Genomic DNA, 21,702 nt, shown 5'->3' with positions numbered 1-21,702 from the left:
CACTGCTCATTGCCATTCATCTATTGTCTATTCAACCTGCTGTTCCACTATGTGTCCTGTGCCTTTCCTTTTCTTGTCCATTTAGTATGTGTACTCACTATTTATGTGAACATCACTGCGGCACGTGTGACTGTGTCGCTCCACATCCAGTGTACTTGTGCTGCCACCAATAACTTAAACAAAATAATTTTCTAACTACGGTACTTAAAATTTAATGAGTTAGTAGTTGTTATTACTGATAAAAAATATATTATTTTTTATATTATATTTTGGACATATTGGTGGTTGTTAAGGTACACTAAGGAGCGACAAAAGCGGTTGAGACTGCGTACCCCGTGAACTATAGCGAACATTACAGTGGCGCTGTCCGTTCCCTTACAGACATCGGAAATTTGCTTCAAGCAAGCGGTTTCATGAAGAACTTTATGCCCCTCGTGGCGGAAAGCGGGCCGGGGAGCGAGGGTAGGCCAGTGTTGCCCTCCCCACTAACAAAGTCACTGATATTACTTTCAGTTTAAACCATGTTATCCCTGTATAGAATATTCACACACAATAGGTTATCCAAAAACTTCACCTTAGTAACACTCCCTCAAGTTAGATAGTGGAATGATTTGCTCAGTTTCTTGTGTGTGAGTATTCACTAGTGGCGCAAAGATTAGTTGTTTTTTTTTGCCAGGGTTCCATGTTGCGGCAAATAGATCCCTCCTTCACCATGGGCTCTGCATGAATATTTAAGTTGCGACGTGACCGCTGATGCTGAGCCTTAGTTAATGCTCCAGTTTGGCCCATTGTCCAGCTCTTGTTACTAGGAGAATGAGCTTTATTGAAACAGTACAAGGTTCCTAGTTTCTGGAATGGTCACCTACTAATTTGTCCTGCACCTCTCAAAAGGGAGGGGTGGGGGACCCTTTAACATTCCCACTTTTTTGTGGAGAACCTCCAGGTCTTGGCCAACCAGTTGTGCACGGCAACATTGCTACCAAATTTTTCTTTGGCTTGCTCCCATGCATGAAATTTTGACTTTGTGGCTGAGGTGGCAAAGAGGCCTACCCAGTACTCCAATTAAGAGCCGAGTCATCTTGGGGTGCTAAGTCTTGCTGTGGGGCAGTCTTATATGGGTAAGGACCCCCCAGCCCCTGCCCCTCACACTCCCATTTAACCTTAAACCTCTAACACTGCCCCACCAACTCCACCCACCCACTGTAGTATCAGCTAGTGACCAATAAACCACTAACATTTCCCACCAAATTACCTGTGCTACAATTACTCTAACTGCATCATTACAATAATACAATTCCCACATTAACATTCCTGTTCATATACAGTAGCAAAATTAATATGTACATATTATGTACTTAATCTTATATAAAACACACTTTGTTTTTATTTTTTTTTATGTAATGCTATAATGATTACATAGCTCTCATTTGATTTTATTGTTTTATAATATTAACATAAAGTTTATGATGGTTATTCTTACATATAACACAGTAGAGGTTACTGCTAATAATGACTTGGCATTTTTAGAGATGAGTGATGAGCATGATCTTGCTGGCATGGGTATGCTCGTGGTGGAATGGTTGTGCTATGGGCAATTTGTGGGTGGGGCAGGTGGGTGGGCGGACTTGGTACCCCTCTGCCTCCATCACTGTCACCACTGTAAAGTATCAGCTTTGGGGATGTCAGTCAATATGACTTTTCTCAACATTTGTACATGAAAGACTTAAAAAAAAATAAGCATTTTCTAACAGGAATTTATACCTACAAACCAGATGCAAATTTTCCTTATAATGTCAACTAAGGAATGATATCCCTGAAGCTGAGGTTTTATGAAGACGGACAAGATGATGAAGTACCACTGCTCAGTTCACATTAATAGAGAACCACTCCCCACAATATGTAGTGAGTGAGGCAGAGGTGAGTGATAAAAGGTATGATATTTGTTTTGTTATCTTTTCCATTATCTTTACTGTGGGCGGTGGTGCATGTGTTTTCTGCTGCCCGCACTAACTCCTGTCTTCTCTTTAGTGGCATTATTCAGGAAAGGAGTCCGCGCTGTCCAATTGGTAGGCCGAACAAGTAGGTAACATCCTTGCGATCGTGATGGTGATGGCCGTGTGATATGCATGTTGCATGTTTATATTTTTTCTCTGAATTTCCATACCCGTGGTGTGTCCTCATCCACAAGTTTCAGGGAGTTCAAGATGAGTTTTCAACGAGTATGGTACAATATGGATTGTGCCCGAATTCTGAGAATTGAGACAGTGAAATGTGCAGTTGCATAAAATATTTTTGTATGTATAAAAGCTTTAAAATAGAAGTCAGATATTTAATAAGTGTTTGTAAAGAAACGAAGTTAAAAAGCACTTAATTTAAGAAATCTCTTAGTTTTCCTACCAACAACTTATATGCTAGCAAAGAATTCTGGGCAGACTTGTTGGAATCCCTGAATCTGGTGATTTATTATCTGCATGGCTCATATTGAGATTACAGCCAGACCTGCCCCACAGTCCATTCACTATCCTATCATGCAGTTCAAAAAAAAATCTAGCGATAATATTTTTTATACAGTATGCGTGCATATTGGCCATGACATAATGAATTCGATCTGTTTTGAGATTTAAATGTATTCCTAGTTTTTAAAGCCGGCGTACAGTATGAGATGCTAAGCATTATGATCTGTATGACCTTATTAATAAAAATAAGATGGTACAGCAACCGAGTTTAGTGCAGACATATCCAAAATATGATAAGTACTGTACAGTACATACAAATTTCTTCTCTTTTTGCCTTCTACTAACCTTCGCTCCTCTCTGTCCTTTTTTTTTTTTTTTGTAAGGTGGAGAGGTTACCTTTATGCCAAGTAAGTCCTCATCACAAATACAGCTCTCTTTTTTCACATTTTTGGTTATAGGCAAGATGATGATTTGTGCAACAGCTGCATGAAGAGAGAATTTTTTAGATGATAGCAGGCCTTCACTGTGCATCATAGCAGGGGCTGCAAGTGTTCTCTGTGCTAGAATGGTATTATATTTTCATTCTCACATGAATGTATTATGATTAGGTGAAACTGTTCTACTAGTCAAATTATGAAATTGTTCAGAATGGATTTCACACTGTGAGAACTTACTCTGTAACCAGTGGCAGGTTGCTGATTTCATCAGTAAGGTGTGCCATAACTTTGCTGCGAAAGAGCAACATGGATAACATGTGGAAATATGTGACTGCTATCCAGGGGCTCCTGTTTATACACTCCTAAAAACCGTAGCAACAGACCACACTGTAGTGGTGCAGGTGTGCATGAAGCCCTAACCTGGGCTCTGGCAGCTGGGGTGCATTTGACACAACATATACTGTACATTAGAATTGTTTCATTAATGAGGTACTTCGAGGGGATTTTCAGCACAGTTAAGGAATGTCTATTTACTTAAAGTCTCTTTAGATTGGTTATTTCTTATTATGTTCAAAGAATTAAGTACTTTGCATAGGCTTTTTATCAGATATCTAATTCTTAAGTTTTTCTGGTTTTCTTCCTCCCTTTAAACTTATTGTATTAATTTTCTCAGTTCAGATACAGTTAGTGACACAGTGTTCACATCTCTGGTAATCATTAGCACTGTACAGGCTTGTTTGCTTTGCTAATTGGGCACATGTTTTTCACATCAGAGTACGAACAATTAGAAATGCTACTTTCTTAGGTGGTCCATGAGAGGGTTGCATCTTCATAGCAAAGAGCCTCATTATCATCCAATTAATTATAAAAAAGAAATAAAAAATATATTGCAACAATGTTGGTAATAATAGTGCTTAAATGGGTTGCCAAACATTTTGCCAGGTGGAACAAAATCAAAGTACACGAGTACATTGCCTACTGAACAAAAGATATACTGACTGTACAATCTGATATTAGTTCACAGACCCCCGTTACTTGCTAGGATCTGACCAGCTGTTATGTACAGTATATTTGTTGGCTAGATATCTTCATGGCATCACCCAATCATAAAAAAAAAGAAAAAAAAATAGAGAGTATATTAAGGGGAAAAAAATAAATAAGTAATTCAAAGATATATCTTGCATGGAAGCAGTAAGGCTATTGCTTCAATGCTTCTCGCTTTCCACATTAACAACCATCAGCCATGAATATGATAGACCCTTGCTCTACACAAATTTGTATTATGTGAATTCAAATATTCATGATGTTGTAATACCAAAATCATAAATGTGCTATGATAGTTACACCTGTACATGGGTTGATGTGTGTGATACAAACAATGGAGATGTTGTTTTGATGCAAAATGAAAAATATCATGCTCTGGTCTCATGATTCTTTGCAATTATCTTGCATTTTACACACGTTTTGGATAATTGTCATGCATCATAATACCTTTCAAGTATTGTGCACTTTATTATGCTGTATATTGTTGGTAGAAAGTATCAATAGATTTTAGCAATGTTATTTTTGGTATTTTATTGGAAGGAGTGGATAAAAGTGCAGTTTTGGAGGTCTTGGGAATGTATGGGAACTTAGTGCATGAGGGTTCTCAAGAACACAGTCTTCCTACAGAGTGCAGGCTTACCATATACAAATTCCATCACACTAGCCATGCTATCTTATTATAAATAATGAAAAAGGAAAAGAAGTAGAGCTTATAATAATGAGAAATAACAAATAGTAGAGGTACCAAGGCTTTAAACAGAATCACAATGATGCAATTTTTATGTCATTCACATACATCTAGGGAGAGGAGGATGATATATTCACATTGGTCTATACATTCATTCAGGTTTTGTTTCCGAGGGATACAAATGTTATGTCATTGACTGTATCTCACTGTTTCTCCACTTTTGAATTTTTTTCTATGTTGTACACAATACACTTTCACTTATCATAAATTAAGTTTAATTTTTTCTACACTTAAATTGTAATTAATATTTTTACACTTAACATAACTTTAACCATTTTTTTAAATATTTACAAACTGTTTTTACCAGTCTATTTTTTGTACACATTAAACAAATCATCTTACATTTTTAATGATAAATGCCAACTAAAATGCACCCTCAAATGTGTATGGATTCTCTACACATTTTATTTATTTATTTCCAAAAATGAATGTAAGTTAATTTATTGCATTATTATATATTATAATAATGCAACAGATTGGCATCATCTGCTGTCATCTTGACAGTTCTCAGTTGCTCTATCGACCACATTTCCTTTTCTTATCTACATAAGTAAACGGTACACAATGCCCTTCCGTAAGTGTTTAGTGTACAACTCTCACAACTCTTACATACACACCAGCTGCCAAAACTGTACTCCCGCATCATGAAATACACATCATCTCCAGTTATTTATATTGTTTTTATTCTATTAGGTTTATGTTTAATTTTTATTTTTCTGATCATATAGTTCATTTTTATTATTAATTGTGTTTTGTATATTTTTATATTCTTATTGTTATTATTATATTTAGTTCTTGTATATTTAGTTCTTGTATATATATATATATATACACTGCACTTCTCGGCTTACTATGCAAGGCCCGATTTGCCTAATATGCGGAGTGATTTTCAATATTTCCAAAATATTGTTACCAAATGGTTTATTTGAATTATTATTACTATATGATATATTGGGAACATAAATTATTGACTTGTGTTTGTTTAGATTAGGTTAAGATAGGTTAGGTTAGGTTAGGTTAGGTTTGGTCATATATCTACATCAGTTTTAACTCAAGTTAAAAAAAATAATGTCATAATGAAATAATAAAATGAAATGGATAGCTTTATCATTTTACAAGAAAAATGAAAAAAAATTTATTAATTCAGAAAAACTTTGCATATTAGGCAAATTGGGCCTTGCATAGTAGGCCAGGTCCTGCATTCTGGCTACTAGGAACAACATATCAATATATATTTTGTACCTAGTAGCCAGAACATAATACTCTGCCTACTATGCAAGGCCCAATTTATCTAATAAGCCAAGTCTTCTTGAATTTCTATATATTCTCATTTTATCTTATAAATAGATAAAACTATCCATTACATTATGTATGACTTCATTTTTTTAAATTGAGTTAAAACTAAGGTAGATATATGACCGAACCTATCCTACTCTACCTAACCTAACCTAACCTAACTTAACCTAATCTAAACTAACATAACTAAGTCAATAATTTATGTTCTTAATATAATACTGTATAGTAATAATATTTAAAATAAACCAATTGGAAACAATTTGTTAAAAATAAAAAAAATCACTCGGCCTAGTAGGCAGATTGGCCCTTGCATAGTAGGCCAAGAAGTGCATTCTGGCTACTAGATACGACATATATATATACAGTATATATATATATATATATATATATATATATATATATATATATATATATATATATATATATATATATATATATATATATATATGTCGTACCTATTAGCCAGAACGCACTTCTCAGCCTACTATGCAAGGCCCGATTTGCCTAATAAGCCAAGTTTTCATGAATTAATGTTTTTTCGACTACCTAACCTACCTAACCTAACCTAACCTAACCTAACATTTTCGGCTACCTAACCTAACCTATAAAAGATAGGTTAGGTTAGGTAAGGTTGGTTAGGTTCGGTCATATATCTATATTAATTTTAACTCCAATAAAAAAAAATTGACCTCATACATAATGAAATGGGTAGCTGTATCATTTCATAAGAAAAAAAATAGAGAAAAAATAGTAATTCATGAAAACTTGGCTTATTAGGCAAATCGGGCCTTGCATAGTAGACTGAGAAGTGCGTTCTGGCTACTAGGTACGACATATATATATATGTATACTGTTTATATGTATTTATGTATGTTTATTTGACTGTGAGCGGAAAGAGCCTGCTTAGGTTCTGAATAATAAGAGCCAAATGCAGTAAATTATTTATTTGAAATATAGTACGTCCATAAGTAACTGTCATGCATAACAACAGGGAATTTTCAAACATACTCAATTTTTTTAAATAGGGATGTAGATAATACCAAAAATTATTTAATTTTTTTTAGACATGTTTTTTTAAATTTTTACATTTTTTACATGTATGCAATTTCTGAAGAAAAATCGCGAAGCCAAATTCATGGCCACCCTCTCAAAATTTTAAGGTGTAGTTAATTTAAAAAATATGAAGATTACATTCCTTCATTCTAAATTCATTATGGTTAAACTCAGGAGCAATGGCAAGTGAAAGACATTAAAAATATATAAATATATATAAATATATATATATATATATATATATATATATATATATATATATATATATATATATATATATATATATATATATATATATATATATATATATATATATATATATAAAATTACAGTATTGTGTAATACTGACATGTGGTTTTTGTCTTTTCAGTCTTCTTTCAAAGTGGTTATCAAGATTTTTATTTATTATTGTGTAGCTAATTTATTTTGAATCATATAAATCATGGCCTTTCAAAAAAAGTAAAAAAAAAAAAATTTGCAAATACAGTATACAAGTGTTTGTGTCCAAAATATTCAAACTTGGTTTTACAAAAGTTATCAAGTAACATTAAACTAAAAAATAATTATACAATACAAGAATAGCAGAGAACATCTGCCTTTCATAGCCTGCGATTCCTGGATGATACCCAACACAACATTCATTCTCTCTACAATTCAAATGTCAGAAACTTCATCTTCCAGTGTCACAAGGTGTTTTAGCAGTAAAAAAAAAAAAGATGCTTTTGTCTTTTATATATATATATATATATATATATATATATATATATATATATATATATATATATATATATATATATATATATATATATATATATATATGTATGTATGTATATATATATATATGTATGTATATATATATCAGATTCAAGCTATGGAAACAAAGGTGCCAAAAAAATATGAATAAGTTTTCTTTTGCAAACAGAATGGTAGACGGAACAGGTTAAGTGAGAAGGTGGTGGAGGCCAAAACCGTCAGTTGATTCACAACGTTTTTTGACAAAGAGTATTGGGAAATGACACCACGAGTGTAGATCTCATCCTGTAACTACATTTGGGTGTAGACTTGGGTAAAATTACACTTAGGTAATTACACACACACACACACACATATACAATATATACATTTGACTAACAAAACTAATTCTTTTTATTTTCATGTACATTACAATACTGTACTAAGACACCTTGTGAATACTTGGTATCCTGTCTAAAATCTCCCTTCTACCCAGACCATCATGTTCACCCAGAGTAATTCCGCCCAATTCCTCTTTGATGTTAGCGTTTATTTTCGTTACTGTTTTTAAATGGTGTATTTTTTATCTACCCATATTTATTATTTTCTGATTGTATTATGATTTCAGTTTTGTTGTTATTATTATAAGTGCAGTTATTATTATTTTTTATTTATTATTGTTACTGGGTATTATTATTATTATTATTATTATTATTATTATTTTTATTTTTTATTTTTATTATTATTATTATTTTTACTACTGTGTGGCTGTTAGTTACGCGTATCTTTTCGGTGTATTTGTTTCAGATAAGTCAGATATTGAAACAGAACTCTACCAAGTTACTTACACCCCTCCCGAACTTCCAAAGCGTCTTCTTAACAACTCCAGAGGTACCATAGTTGCTTCTTTCACATTCTTTCACAATGCTGTATCCAACTTTCTGGCTTCATAATTTTGATCCTTGTTAATCTTCTGAGAGCATTAAAGTAGGTACAGTAATTAGTATTTGACTGAGTCCAGTGCAACTTTTCTTAATCAGACTATATTTTAAGTAAATAAGAGTCTTGTAGCTTAATTGACTGTTATGTAATGGTATCTTGAATAAGCGAGCTTTTGGCAGTATTCCTCAGAGGTGCAGTGCTTAGATTTGGTAGGAAGGGGGATTAAGCATCATACTCTACTGGGTACATAAATAATTTTAATCAAATGCAGTGACAAGGATCAGCATAGAAATCAATTCAAATCAGGGTAGTAATATTTTTGTGAATATTAATACTGTGTTATGGTTATCAGTGCATGAAAAAATTCTTTCTTTATACAGTATTGCATTAGTATTAAACACAATCACACACTGTGACATATTATAGTATAACAAATAATTCATTCTTGTAAATATAAAGAAGTGATAAATGTTTATGGATTTCCTGTAAATTCTTATTGGGCAAATAGTTTTATGTAATGAACTTCTAAGTACTGTACTTACTGGGAATGTGGCCATTGTCTGTCTTGCAAGTTTATATAGTACATGAATTAGTGTTACTTGTTAGTGGAAGTGGGTGGGTGGCCAGTGGGCGGGTGGTGGGTAGTAGTGGTATAGTGTATAGGCCCTTAGTTGGGTCTCCTCCATGGCCCACTCCATCAGCCAGTCTTCACCCCTGTTCTACTGGATGGTGGGGTCCCCCTCCACCTGCTGCCTGCCTGACTACACTTCCTCGTAGGGAGGTATTCTAAGTCTTTGGTTACTGACTGTAGGAGTTGTAGTTTCACAATTCTTGCAGCTCTCTTTTTGACGTTGTGTGTAAACTTGACTGTTCATGTGATTGCCTTCAGGTGCTCTTTTGAGCATATAAATGATTACTGTTGGTTTGCATCAGACAAAAGTATTATATTTAATTGTACAAGTACTGTATTATGCATTGTGAGATATGCAATCAGAGGTAAAAGTGTTAGCTGTTTGAATTTTGTTTAACTTCAAATGTAGGTCAACATGTATAGAATAAGCTAGACTGTAGAAGCTGGGGATGCAGCCCGCACACCCCTCTTGTATTAATACTTGAACTCATTTATCCTATTGTCATCCACCATCCTCTTGCTATGTTATTGATGCTGTCATCTTGCAAATGTTCTAGCTTGGGCAGCGACAAAATTATAACAGTGCTATTTAAGTAGTAGGGGGTGTGGGACAATCATGTTGAGATGATTGTATTTTCTTGTTTCATATAATTATAACCACACATAACCCAACACTATTCAACCGATCTTAATGCAGTACTACAGGACAGTTGAGAATAGGCGTGTGTAATGAATGCTGGAAGAGTGGCACCCCCAGCAGGCAGTTATTGGCAATAAGTAAGCAGGAGTGTCTAGGGCAGTGACTCTAGAGCACCAGTGGGTGACATTCCAGGCCAAGCATCTTATATAGCGCATCCTAGCAACACTACATTTTTCTACCTAACAGCATAGAAAATGTACAGCATAATGCATTCTTACGCACATTTTAAGTGCATTTAGTTATAATGTGCAGGATTTCATTTCATGCAGAGGTGAATTCATATCCCAAATGTAAAATGACAAAATGAGAATTGATCATGGATATTATCATGAATATATTGAAAAAGCTCAACCAATTGTTTTTGTGGTCATGTGGCTAATTAGGTTAGATCCTGGTAGAAGAATAGCAATAAAATTTCTAATGCACATCCCTCCCCACAGGCGACAAGATCCCGGTCAGAGATGGAAGTAAGTGTCAATACAAGCCATACCCTCCCTTAACTATAACCCTAATATATTGTTATTTTTATATCCCTACACTCAAATATTTGCAATACCCATATTCCATCCCTTATCTCTGTTATTAATGAACCACAATAACAAAGGAATTTGTCATTTCATTTTACATGCTAATCTCTTAATTTCATAGCTGTTCCTTCTTTACTGTTCCTCGCAGCAATTATTTTTTCCATTTTACAGTAATTCCTCAACTCCACTGTTATTAATATAATCTCCTCAGGTTGATTAGCCTTTCTCATACCCCCTTATTTTATAGTACTAGAAGATTCAACAAACTCTGCCCCATCAGTTTATGCTATGCCTACCAGTATTAGTAAATGTATGTAGCTACCCTTTGCTATGTTTGTTTTAACTGTTTGGCCATACTGTCTTATCACATAATGTAACATTATTATTCATTTTAGCATCCCCCCCAATCCTCCTCCATGGTGACGTGCATGAGCCATTTTGACCACTGCTGTGAAGACTCCCAAAAGTAATGTACTGAAACCTCTTGCATGAGCCAGAAAGTCTGGTGACTTGCTTTTATTGTCTTAGTTACTTACTAGAAAATAGACAAAATAATGTATTCATGATTTCATTTAGATTATTCATGATTGAATATTTACTTCATAAAGTAATTTTTGCCTCATATTTGATAACACAATTGCTTATTGAGCTGTTGATGTTTATGGTGATGATTTAATTTGTAATGCAGCATCAGATGGGATACTGTTATCTAAATTGTAAATTATCCCAGTTTAGTACACAGGAAATGTGAAAGAGAAAGATGGAGAAAATACCTGCGATGACATACTTTGTTAATAATCCCATACTGACAGTTTATTCCAATTTTGTAGTTAATGTTTTGGCTCTAATGAAAAAAGCTAAATATAATAATATACTCGTTGTGATGTGGTACGTCACAGTAGATGCAATAGGTATTCTGGTCTACTTTTTGTCAGATGTCAGAGGAAAATCAGCAGAATTTGGAATCGTGCAACCTTATTGACGTAATTCCAGCATTGGGGTAAAACAAAAAAAAATATTTTTGCCTGATTTGTGTTGTTGGATGTCAAAGTAGATGTGCTGGGTTATTTGGTTCATTTATTTACCTCATATCAGATGACAAGCAAGGAGGGAAACAGTGGAAAGCAGTACTTCACTGGAATACCTGGTGTGTGTCTAGTACATATATAACCATGTAGGTAGCATATATTGCAAGACTTTCAGGCATTTATTAAATCGTCACACAGTGGTAAACACATGTACTGTATAATGTTTTATAATGGGAATAATCTGCTGTTATGATTTAATTCATTTTTCAATTTAACATTATGCTGCCATCCAGGCTGTTTTTACTTTTTTGTACTGTCAAAAACAAAATGTCCTCATATAATATTATGCACTTATTTTTAAAACACAATTTACTCAAAAATTATGGGGATAACTGTAGCTAATGGCATAACCTTTTTGGTCTGTCATTGATGCTATGCTTGAACTTATACACAATTTTAAATGATAATCTGATTTATGAACAAGTTATAATATAATAATAAAATGTTTATTTAGGGAAAGTACATATACTGTATACAAAATGAATTCTATGAAGAATATTGGATTTCTAGATAGATCAAGTATATACCATGCCAAAAGCCACTAATATGCACAGCATTTCGAGCATAAGTTAACCCCTTTCACTGTGGTACTTCTTTCCCTAATTTTCATCTCGTGTCTGATTAATGCTTATTAGTTAATTTTTCATATTTACTTTTGTACAATGTTACATATGTAGTAAGAAAAGCTCTCATCTTTCCAGTTGTGCCATTTAAAAACCAAGTTATAGTTAAAAAAATTATACGTACATTTGAGTCTCCATTTTATAATAAAAATTATGGTTCAAATATGTAAATACTAGCAATAAGTGTTCCCAATGCATAGAATGTCATCATAAATGCCACCAATGAGCATACTTACCAAGGAATGACGATCATTGGTGCGGTGGTCACGGTACTGTGTACGTTTAGGGGTGATCCTGGACGGCATGGGTTCGAATCCTGGCCGGGTCAAAGAGTTCTTAGTGATATATATATATATATATATATATATATATATATATATATATATATATATATATATATATATATATATATATATATATATATATATATATAATAATTTTTTTTTATTTATTTATTTATTTAATTTATTTCAGTTGCATATTAGCTTGTGGACCATTCAAGCTTGTTGAATGGTCTTGCAGCTTGGTCTTGCAGGTTTCATGCCATGTTGGTCTTGCTGGTTTTGGACCATGTTGGTCTTGCTAGCTTGAGGCCAGGCTGGTCTTAGTGGCTCTGGGCTGTGTTGGTCAAACTAACTCCAAATCATGCTAGCAGGCAGTCTCTGATCACCAGGTTGTTTTGCCCTAACAGTTGTGCTAGTTACTGTTGTCCCAGCTGTGTGGTGTAGGTAGGTTGGTTTTTAGCAAACAATTTTTATATGAAGGCATTTCAGGGTGTTTTGGCTGAGGTGGGATTTTAGACTTTGAATGCTTCTTGGCTCCGTTCCATTATGTCCTAGGGGTCTGTTCTTCTGCCCTCTGGTACATCCTTCTCATGGGTAACTCAGTAGCTTCCCATCCCCACCCTGTTCTGTCCTTCCCTATGGAAGCTGGCAGGTAGCAGTTGTTTGCTTCGTTTCATTGGAATTACCAAATTTTCCAATCAGTTTCTTGCTTTTAATAATTTTGACTTTTTGGTGGCCTTTTTGCTTACTTCTGTTGTGGTCTTTGATTCCCAGGCTCCCCTTCATATCTTTGGGTGGGCTGGATACTGGTCCTGGTCCCAGGTGGGTGTTCAAAGGCCTTCAGAGGCTTGGTGTGTTCCCCAAGGCTTGATTTTGGCCAAGTTGTACCTTCTCAGGGGCTCCCTAACAGTAACACTTTTGATCTTTGCAGCGGAGCAGTGTTGTGCAGAATCAAATGCCGAGTTTAAGAGGCAGACAGGTTGGATATGGTGTTTGTTTTGCTTCACTGGTACTTTCTGGGGGGCTTAACTCAGTTTTGGGTCAAACTTCGATCCTCATGTTTTGCATCCTTCTAAACCAGATTCTGGTTCTGGTGTTTGGTAGGTGTGTGCAAGTCCAGAATCCTGGTAGTTGTGTGGGTGTGTGTTGGGTAACAGAGCCTCTGCCCCTGGCAAGCTACTTAGGACAAGCCCAAAAATTAGTTACAGCATTAGTCTCACATTTTTTTGTTTGTAGTTCCCTTAATGATTTGTGTTGAAATCCCTAAAGCTGGTTTTCGTTTACCAATGATGCATATGCCATTTATATTATCCCTATCATGAGAACCTCTGGTGATAGGTTCAGTGTAATGTTCTTCCTTATGGCCTTTAAATTGACACTAGAAGTTTATTCTCTCTAATCTGTTATAATACTTCCAGCCTTCTTTAACCTTCTCTTTTTATAGAACTGTACAATGTTAGTGAGACGTAATTTCCCTATACTAAACTCTTTACACCCTTCTCTGTTGGAGAGTTTTCATTACTTAACTAGGTTGAATTGCATGAATACTAAATAATGTTTTGAGGAAGAATGAACACAATTATTTAATAGTGGTTTTATAAGACAATATGCAGTTGATAACACTGAATGCAACTTGACAAGATGACTCAAAGCCCTCTAGTAAAGGTCTTTCTAATGAGCACTTGAAAATTACACCCATTACAGTCGAAACTACTCACCTCAAAATTAACTCATTATTTTTTAACTGTAAAACTTATTGTTCATATAAAGCATACAATATAAATAAATCCCAGTGATATAATGTTTACCTATAACAACAAAATTAACTGTGTACAGTATTAGTGATTCCAGAAAACCTTCTGTGTAATAAATTGAATTATGATTACTTTTATTAGGTATATTTTTACTGTTTATTGGAGTCCATGATAATTGCCTTTTTTGTGACAGTAATTTCAATGAATGATACAGTATATCTTTGTTCATCAAAGTAATGTTATCCTTTAGACTAACTGTATGGTTTAATATACACATTTATCATCACAATAGCTGGTCTTTACTAAGAATTCTACCATCATTCATTCCTCCTCTTTTATACATAATTCTACTACCATATGCATATTATTTACCAATTTGGGTGCACAGTACTATACTCTGGAATTCTCTTCCCCTATTTCATTAAACATAATCCAGAGCACAAGACAAAAATCAGTCAAACTAATAGTCTGTGTGATCATATTGTGTCTTCAGGTGTACTAAAATGTTTGATTAGTGATTTATCCACATACATTTTATATACAGTAGAACTTCAGTTTACGAATGCTCCACTTTACAAATTTTTTGGCATAGGAGCTCAATTTCTTCGAAAAATTTGACTCGGTTTACGAGCCTTTCCACCTTGGCGAGTTTGTTGATACGTATAGGTTGACCAAGCTCGTGGTTCCTGGTGACACGGGCGAGGCATGCTTCAGTTTACCAGTCCCTCTCGCCTAGTGACGATTGTGCTTGAATTCTTTGTAAAGAATTTTATTGTTTTTGTGCTTTTTTTGGATTCTGAACATAAGAGTAATTATTATATATCATGCCATGGGTCCCAAGAAAGTCAGTGGTAAGGTTCAACCTAAAAAAAACAAATGTGAGGATGGCGATAGAGGAAAAACAAGTGATCATTTGTAAACATGAAAATGGTATGAGGGTTATTGTACTAGCTAGGCTGGATGGTGCTGATGTGGAGGAGTTGGTGGAGGAACACAGCGAAAAACTGACCACCGACGAACTCCTAGCCTTTCACAAGGAGCAGCAACAAAAGACAGCTGAGGAAATTTCTTCAGGGGAGGAGGAGACAGTAAAGGATGTCCCTTCCTCATTAATTAAAAAAAGTGTGCAACATGGGAAGAAATGTAAAGTTTTGCTGAAAAGTGTCGCCCAAATAAAGCTGTAGCAGGCTATTGCATTAACCTTTTTAATGACACTGTGATGTTTCACTACAGACAAGTATTAAAACGTAGGGAAAAGCAAGTAATTACCTAAGTGTAGTTACAGGATGAGAGCTACACTCGTGGTGTCCCGTCTTCCCAGCACTCTTTGTCATATAACGCTTTGAATTTGCTAACGGTTTTGGCCTCCACCATCTTCTCACCTAACTTGTTCCAACCGTCTACCACTCTCTTTACAAAAGTGAATTTTCTTATATTTCTCTGGCAGCTTTGTTTCGTTAGTTTATATCTATGACCTCTTTATTCTTGAAGTTCCGGGTCTCGGGAATTCTTCCCTATCAGTTTCATCAATTCCTGTTATTATTTTGTACGTAGTGAACATATCGCCTCTTTTTTTTTATCTTCTAGTTTTTTTGCATATTTAATGCCTCTAACCTCTCCTCGTAGCTCTTGTCCTTCAGTTCTGGGAACCACTTAGTGGCATGTCTTTGCACCTTTTCCAGTTTGTTGATGTGCTTCTTAAGATATGGGCACCATACAACCGCTGCATATTCCAGCTTTGGTCTAACAAAAGTCGTGAACAATTTCTTTAGTATTTCGCCATCCATGTATTTAAAAGCAATTCTGAAGTTAGAAAGTGTAGCATAGGCTCCTCACACAGTGTTCTTTATGTGGTTCTCAAGTGACAGTTTTCTATCTATAACCCCCTAGATCCCTTTCTTTGTAAGAATTCTTTAAAGATTTCTCACATAATTTATAAGTTGTGTGGGGTCTATGTTCTCCAATTTCACATTCCATAACATGGCATTTATTCACATTAAATTCCATTTGCCAAGTGGTGCTCCATATACTTATTTTGTCCAAGTCTTCTTGAAGGACATGACAATCATCTAGGTTTCTTATCTTCCCTATTATCTTAGCATTACCAGCAAACATGTTCATATAATTTTGTATTCCATCTGGTAGATTGTTTATGTAGACAATGAACATTACCGGTGCTAGAACTGAACCTTGTGGTACTCCACTTGTGACATTCCTTCAATCCAATACACTGCCTCTGATTACAGCCCTCATTTTTCTATCAGTTAGGAAATTTTTCATCCATGTTAGAAACTTACCTGTCACCCGTCCAATATGTTCCAGTTTCCAGAACAATCTCTTATGTGGAACTGTCAAAAGCCTTTTCTGGGGGGAGCCTTACGGCTTCCCGGATCTTACTAGGCTGATATGCTAATGTCAGACCTTGGCATCAGTCATGTGTATGTAGTTCTTATGGGCCTACCGGTGAACACAAACCAGAACCTGGCCCCCTCTAGAGAGGCAAGGGGAGCAATGGCCTATAGAAACCCCCGTGTAAATGGAAGCATTCTAACCTGGTCTGCCATCGACCGGGTTAGACACCCAGAAAGATAGGCGTCCCAAAACAAACCTCTATTCTGGTGAAAATTGCAATCAAAAGCCGAACGAGTGGATAGAACACCCCAAACAAAAACGAGCAAACTAGTATGACGTCACCCGTCGTCGAGCTGCTGTCTTCGCAGCCCCCCTTCCTCCTCAAAAGGGGGCAGGGGTAGCCCCAGACCTACTGCACCAGCGATCCCATGGTGAAACTTCATCTGGACCAACTGCTTTGTTCTTACTTAGCCCCTTGAGCATTTTCTCCACTTCATCTCTAAACACCTGTATGTGCTCTATGTTGTTCTCTGGAATTCTTATTGTCTGGTTCCCTGAAGATTTCATTTTGTACAAACACACTTTGGAACTTTTCGTTTAATGTTTCACACATTTTCTTTTCATTTTCCCGTGAATCTATTTCCCATTTTCAATCTCAGAATATTATCCTTTACCTGACATTTGTTGTTTAGGAATTTATAGAATAGACCTGGTTCTGTTTTACATTTGTTTGCAGTCCCTTTTTTTTAAATTTCTCTCTGCCTCTCTCCTCACTGCCATGTAGTTGTTTCTCGCATCTTTGTATTACTGGTATTTGGGGGTTTGGCCTCTTACTATATTGATTCCATTTGTGTGTCTTTTGGTCTCTGGCCCTCTCGCAATTTCTGTCGAACCAATCCTGTTTTCTAGTTCTGCATCTCTGCTTTGGTATAAATTTTGTTGTGCCTTTATCATATATTTCCCAAAACTTGACACATCTCATTTACTTCAGGTCCTAACAGCAAGTCTTTCCAGTCAAATTCCTTAAAGAAATGTCTGAGTTCCCCATAGTGACCTCTCCTGAAATCGGGCTTTTCAACTGCTTCAACCTCATTTTCTTCCAGATTATAACGCATTGCATACTTTATTCCCAAAAAGACATGGTCACTTTTACCCAAGGGAGATAGGTACTGAATGTCAAATATCTCTCCCTCTTTCCAAAAATGGAACGCCAGACAGCGAGGCCGCGGAGTACACTCCCACAGCTGGGCTACGAAGGCTTCTATAGATTCGTCTATAGACAGATTCTTAATAAGACAAGCGAGCAGAGACCCACAACCAGGTTCTAATGGTATGCCAGTAAAACATAAGAGAGAGAATACCCCAGAGAAGTCATCACTGCCTGATGTTATAATGAAGGGGGACTCCCCCTTCCAAACACTAACACCTCTCCTCCTCTCCCCTTCCTTACTGTCTTCCATACGCTAACAAGAGTCATCAATAAAGGTAAGATATAACTTGTACATACTCCAGTTCAAAATATTTGTAGTATTATGTAAGAATTGTATTTTGAAGTTAGTATTTTTGGGAGTGTGGAACGGATTAATTCAATTTACGTTATTTGTTATGGGAAAATTTGTTTCGGTTTCCGAACCGTCTCCGGGAATGGATTAAATTCATAAACGGAGGTACCACTGTACAGTATATGGAATTGTGGATAGGTCTTCAATCTATTAACCCTTAAATGAGGGCTGGCTGATTCATCTGGTAACAGCAAGGTGAGCTCACAATAATCATTATATAATCAGTTTTATTTTAAGCCAAATTAGAGACCATACTTTTACCATAATTTTGCCACATAAGACTGGTATTTTTTATGATATTTGTCTGTAAGAACATTGATTTTGTATGAAGTTTAGAGGTGAAAGCTGTATGATCATATTGTCTTTGGTCACCTGGGAAGGAAGCGTAGACTGAGGATGGGTCAGCAGCACCTATATTTTGAGCTTTCTGCTTCCTATGATGAATGCTTAGGTTAACAAATCAGATAAAAATCTTCATTGTGAAGTTAATAAAACTAGTAATTGTTTTAATTTTGTTTATTTTATATACTTATAATATTTGTTGTACAGTATGTCATTACTCTTCTGTATATTTTGGACGCATGTCTGTCAGTACGTCTGTTGACTTTGTATTATAATTTTTTTTTGCGTATCTAAGAATTGCATATTCAGGCATTTGAAACTTTGGTATATAATTAAAAATAAAATTAAACAAAATCTATGAAATTACAAACTAAAATGTTTAAAAAGTTATTACAGGACCAACATACCCTAATTTCTCTGTGATAAAACTAAAAACTGTATTATCAATGATGTCACAAATACATTAAAGAAATCTGTTGCTGTTAGCATTTACCACCAACCCATAAGTATGTACAGTGACCTAGATTTATGGTGCATGTTCCTCGTGGGGTAATTCTTATTCAAAACTTTCCTCTTATGTGCTTCTTCTGTAGTCCTTGCATCTTCCCCTCAAGAAAATTATGCTTTCTCACTGTTCATATATGGTGTTGGAAAAGTGAGTCAAGGTACAGTAATAGAGATGTTTTCCTACACTTTTATTAAACAAAATTTGTTGTTTGAATTTTGTAATCATATTCTCTTTTTCCCTTCCATACAATTTTTGATATTTAGATTTTTCTTGCAAATTAATATACTTTTTAAAATATTTCTTCTTGTTTGAAAACTAATGTTTAAGAAAATTCAAGAAAATAAATTATAGGAATGCACACAGATAGAAGCAGTACATTGACCTGATGCCCTATACAGACTGTGAATAATAATAATAATAATAATAATAATAATTTATTTGCAAGAAGGTACAATGAGTTGGTGAGATTACATAAGATTGAATCTCATCAAGTGACTAAAGTTTAAAGTAACCAATTATCAGTTTCATTTCATGCTATAATGTGCTTTAAGATAAAAAAAAGTATAGGCCTCAATGAATGTTTACCCCAAATTGTGCCATGTTCTATAAACCGTCCTCACCATTCATACCATTGTGTTGGTACAGTATTATCTTGGATTATTTTCTTTCAACAAATTACCATACAAGCCATATTTTTGGCTGATTTGCTTCAATATGTGATAAAGCTACTCTAGATAGAGCAGATAACTGTTATCCTAGACTCACTCTTTCACCATCCTGTCATGTTTTGAGAAGTGTGCTCTGAACTTTCCACTAAAGTGTGAAGTGTTGATGATTATTTCATTACCACTGAATAATACACAGAGGGTACTGAAACATTACTATTTTTTATTAACTTAATTGTCACCACTTCACTATTGGTTTGTACTGTGTGTATTGACTAATTTTGTTTGCATCAGTGTGATTTAACATTTGCTGAACAATGCTTTAAATTATTGTAAATATTGTGAAATAGGAATAACAGCAGTGAAGTTAGTATAAATTTAAGAATAGTTTTGTAAATTATTGTCTAGAGCATAAACACTGGTATCATCCTGAAATACTGAATATATGTTTATTTAATTATTAGCAGTTTAAAAGCTTCCTTTATTATTAGTGTTATTTAACCATTGTAAATTTTAGAATTTAGTTTGGAATTTTTATTAGCAAGTAGTGCTGCTGTTTGATCATCTTGGCTGTATATTAAACACCTTCAGTCTTCCCATCCCCCCATTCTACCCATGCTTCACAAAGTCTTTCCATGAACATGTTTCTTTAAAATTCTGCAACTTCATTATATTTTAGTATTTTTTTTTCTAATACATGACCCAATTTTTTTTCCAAAGATTATAATCAACCTCATCCATTTTTTTACACTTTGCATTGCTAACTGCTGCTACATCATTTGTTAAATAAGTTTTCACATTCTTAGTACTGAATGATATTACTGCTGCAATGATCTTATATTCTTAGCATATTGTATATGAATGTCTAGTTAACTCAGAATCTATCAATACAGCTCCCATGAATTCTTAAGATAAAATACCTAACTTGAAAATGGTCAACTGATGTTTCTGTTCTGCAGTTGCAAACCAAAACAGCAGTGGGCAGCCTCTGGTAAATGCAGCCAAGACTTTAGCGGCAGCTAAAAAGAATGGTGGGCGGCCAGCTGATGCTTTAACTTCTCCGAGCCAAGGTTACAACCGGTCAGTGCCTCAGCAGGACAGGTATTTATAACCAGGCATTGCACTCTAGTGAACAATATTTTATATGAATTTTAATTAGCTATAATTCAGGATATTACAAAATTTTATGCATGCAGTTTGAATGGAAGCCTGAATCATTTCAGCTAATATAAATTGAATGGTACTTTACTGATAAGCTACCAGAAGACTTATTTGCAATAGAGTGCAATTGACTGGATAATTTCAAATCAATATTAATGTGTGCAAATCTCATGTGAGGAAACAATAATAAATCATCTTTGAACAAATAACCTCTGGTCAGTTGCTCAGTTTTTCAAAAAGTGTGTAATTAATGACACACCTATTTACACTTTGGTTATTCTCAAATTAAGTTTCTGTAATAGGCAAATTAGTGAACAAATGGCAAATGTTGTTTTGATACAGTTTGTATATAGAAGAAAAGTGTGATAGGTAAGACAATCTAAGTTGTGGGGATGTATCATTGACAAGTGTAGTTGTTAAAACACTGGAAAAAGCAATTAGTATAAAGTCAGGAAAGTATCTTGCAAGAAACAGTTAGTTAACATTTAAACAATTCATATTACATAAGCAAAATATTTTTATATAAAACCTATTTAGCCACTACAGCAATGATGAAAATTATACAGTAAAGAACTTAACGGGTAGATTATATGTACAGGGGCTTCAAATGAGCTTTTTATAATTATTGATAGATGGCCAATTTGGAAACTACAAAATATAGAAGGAATAAAACCAATGTTGAATGTAATGAAACGACAATTTCTGGGTGAATCCCATTCGCTCCCTAAAGCTATGCACTGAGATAATTCCCAACTACCAGGTAGCATCAGCTGTGGAGTTCTTAGGCCTACTGGAAA

The 21,702-nt window shown here is 34.8% G+C and overlaps 1 protein-coding gene across 1 annotated transcript in view; it reads left to right on the top strand.

The window, feature by feature from the left end:
- The window catches only part of slo (calcium-activated potassium channel slo), a gene marked incomplete in the record, with an annotated part of 691,171 nt that overhangs the window by 545,609 nt on the left and 123,860 nt on the right, over positions 1 to 21,702 (top strand). Inside the window, 5 exon segments of the mRNA XM_069308722.1 lie at positions 382 to 462; positions 8,574 to 8,657; positions 10,480 to 10,506; positions 13,493 to 13,540; positions 20,704 to 20,845. Of these exon segments, the coding sequence (XP_069164823.1) occupies positions 382 to 462; positions 8,574 to 8,657; positions 10,480 to 10,506; positions 13,493 to 13,540; positions 20,704 to 20,845 (382 nt within the window).

This window comes from Procambarus clarkii, chromosome 63 (genome assembly GCF_040958095.1).
Source record: "Procambarus clarkii isolate CNS0578487 chromosome 63, FALCON_Pclarkii_2.0, whole genome shotgun sequence".
Classification (NCBI taxonomy): Eukaryota; Metazoa; Arthropoda; class Malacostraca; order Decapoda; family Cambaridae; genus Procambarus; species Procambarus clarkii.
The sequence above is the reverse complement of the archived record's forward strand: the minus strand, read 5'-3'. Positions and strand labels throughout refer to the sequence as shown.